Raw genomic sequence first — 2500 nt, 5'->3', positions numbered from 1 at the left:
ACTGCTCTTGTCAAAGAGATTATGAAACAATCTAGTAGTTTTTAGACTTTTATCTTTTGTCTGTATATGATATTAATTTCCATTATCTCATCTCAAGAACACGTCAGTTTAATTAAATGATAATATAAGCTATCCCTTTTTCTCTTCAAGGTTATGGCAGGAAATAATGAGGATTCCTGGTAATGAAACTTGCTGTGACTGTGGGGCAAGTAACCCTAAATGGGCATCAATCAACTTAGGAATAACTCTATGTATTGGTAAGGGGATTTGTTATTAATGTTGTTGCTCTTGATGTTAGATTAACCAGTTTTTGACCATGATAATGGTAAAAAAGGAATTACAGCAAAATTAAAATTTAGAAAAAGAGACTCAACCTCTATATAAATTTTTCAGAGTGTTCGGGGATCCATCGAAGCCTTGGGGTGCACTACTCAAAAGTGAGGTCACTCACATTAGATGCTTGGGAGCCTGAAGTGATAAAAGTGATGATAGAACTAGGTAATACAGTCATTAATCAAATATATCTCGCAACATATGCTCCAGGAGGAGAAACTGGTCCTCCTTTTGCTGCAAAACCAGACAGTATAAGGTAAGAGTTACCACTGAATACTATTTTTTCTTATCTGTCATCCAGGTTTAACCCATTCACGCCGGGGCGGAATTTCGCCTACTCCCGATAACGCCGGGAAGATTTCAAGCGCGCAACCGTTCGTGCCGGGGTGTTTTCCCGCTGCGCGCGGTCGCTCTGACGCTCGCAGAGCGTTTTTCACCCACCCTATCCTTATGGTTTGCGTGATTGCGTCTAAAGTGTAATCATGTGTAGAAAGTAGTGCTATGTTCAGAGGATGTATATCAGTCGAAAAAGATGTTATAGCACTGTTTTTTTAGTGTTATTCTATTGAACTTTTTCCATATTCTTTACTCCTATGTTGTAATACCAATGGGAAGTGGAAGCATTCTTCTAGTGAGGTAACAAACATAGTTTTTTTTTTCAATTTTTTTTTTCTTCCTAAACGAAAAGAAAGAGAATATGAACAACCATACATGTGCATACAAGTGAATGCAAGTAACAGCAATGTTTTTTCAAGTGTCATTTTCTTTTAGTGGGGCAACAAAAAGATGTTATATAATTTTTTTTTTTTTTTTTTTTTTTTTTTCCTCGGCCAATTACAATTGATTTTACGATAGTCTTTCGACTCAGATCATCATATTCAACAAATCAGAAACAGAAATCACCATGCCGTAATCAAGATTACGTATGTACCTGAGACGTCATTCATATTACGTTATATCCCATTTTCTACTATTTAGAAGGATAAACTAAAGTAGCTAAGACAAATCAAGTATGAAAATCGAATTGTACTAAGAATAATCTATCATTCTAATGCGGACGTTTCAGCACGTCGCTACTGGCCTCCCGGCGCGCGGGCCGAAAATGTAGCACGTGCCAGGACGTCACCCGGGTCCGGGGCTTTTTTCGACCACGTGTCAGCACGTCAACCGGCGCGAATGGGTTAAGGTATCACTCTTTTTACAATCAGAAAAACAAAGTGTATGTATAGGTGGATCCTGACCTACAATAAGGTTGGATTCTAGAAAATTTGTCTTCACTCATTAACAACAGCTGATTCAGTTGTAATTTTGCCAGTAGTGATACCTAGGGAGGCACAAACTGGCAGAGTGCAATACCACAGGTATTGCACATAATCCGAGTCTCATACTAAATGAGTAATATACACATTATTGCCTGTACTAGGTAGTAGCTTCGCGTGTACACAAGAGAGTGAAATGAAAGGTAGATCTGCTTACTCGGGTCTTCTCAGGAAGACCCAAGAAAAGTTCTTGTCACACATTGGGAAGGCTAAACAAAAAGCCATGACAGCAGCTGTGGCAGAAGAGCAAACTATTTATGCCTGGATTGTGATCCCTCATATATATATATATATATATATATATATATATATATATATATATATATATATATATATATATATATATATATATATATAGATATATATATATAAATTTATATGTGTATGTGTGTGTGTATGTGTATGTGTGTGTGTGTGTGTGTGTGTGTGTGTGTGTGTGTGTGTGTGTATTATTTATATAGCAAAATTCATATCATATGTGGTGAAACTGAAGTGAAAAATATTATAATGCAAGGTGATTTTGTATCACTAATATTAGAGTTAGGCATGTTTCCTACTTGGAAAAGAATCAATTTAATACAATGTTGTATAATCTTTTGCCCCAAAGATCAGTGCGTGAAGAGTGGGTGAAAGCCAAGTATGTTGAACGAAAGTTTGTAAAACCGCTCCCGTTGGCTTCCTCCAGTTCCACATACTCTCTTCCAGCTCCAAAGTCTCAGGTATGTCTATATCTTATTTTCTCATGACTTTCTGTTAATTCAGTACATATTTTATAGAAGGTAATTTAATCCTTCTGTTCATGTTTCCCTCCAGTTGCCTAGTAAGAAGTCATGGAGTGTCCCTCGGAA

General features: G+C 36.9%; 1 protein-coding gene across 5 annotated transcripts in view; it reads left to right on the top strand.

The window, feature by feature from the left end:
• CenB1A (Centaurin beta 1A) overlaps positions 1 to 2500 on the top strand; it is a 35043-nt gene that overhangs the window by 24095 nt on the left and 8448 nt on the right. For all 5 annotated transcript variants that reach the window (XM_043026160.2, XM_043026158.2, XM_043026159.2 and 2 more), the window contains 4 exons: positions 151 to 257; positions 394 to 589; positions 2260 to 2371; positions 2466 to 2500. The exon at positions 2466 to 2500 is cut by the window's right edge and continues 123 nt beyond it. In XM_043026160.2, the coding sequence (XP_042882094.2) occupies positions 151 to 257; positions 394 to 589; positions 2260 to 2371; positions 2466 to 2500 (450 nt within the window). The remainder of the gene's footprint in view (positions 1 to 150; positions 258 to 393; positions 590 to 2259; positions 2372 to 2465) is intronic.

The sequence above is a fragment of the Penaeus japonicus genome, unplaced genomic scaffold, assembly GCF_977035675.1.
Source record: "Penaeus japonicus unplaced genomic scaffold, GWHDUDI00000001_assembly GWHDUDI00000017, whole genome shotgun sequence".
Classification (NCBI taxonomy): Eukaryota; Metazoa; Arthropoda; class Malacostraca; order Decapoda; family Penaeidae; genus Penaeus; species Penaeus japonicus.
This window is presented reverse-complemented; position numbering and strand designations above follow the sequence as displayed.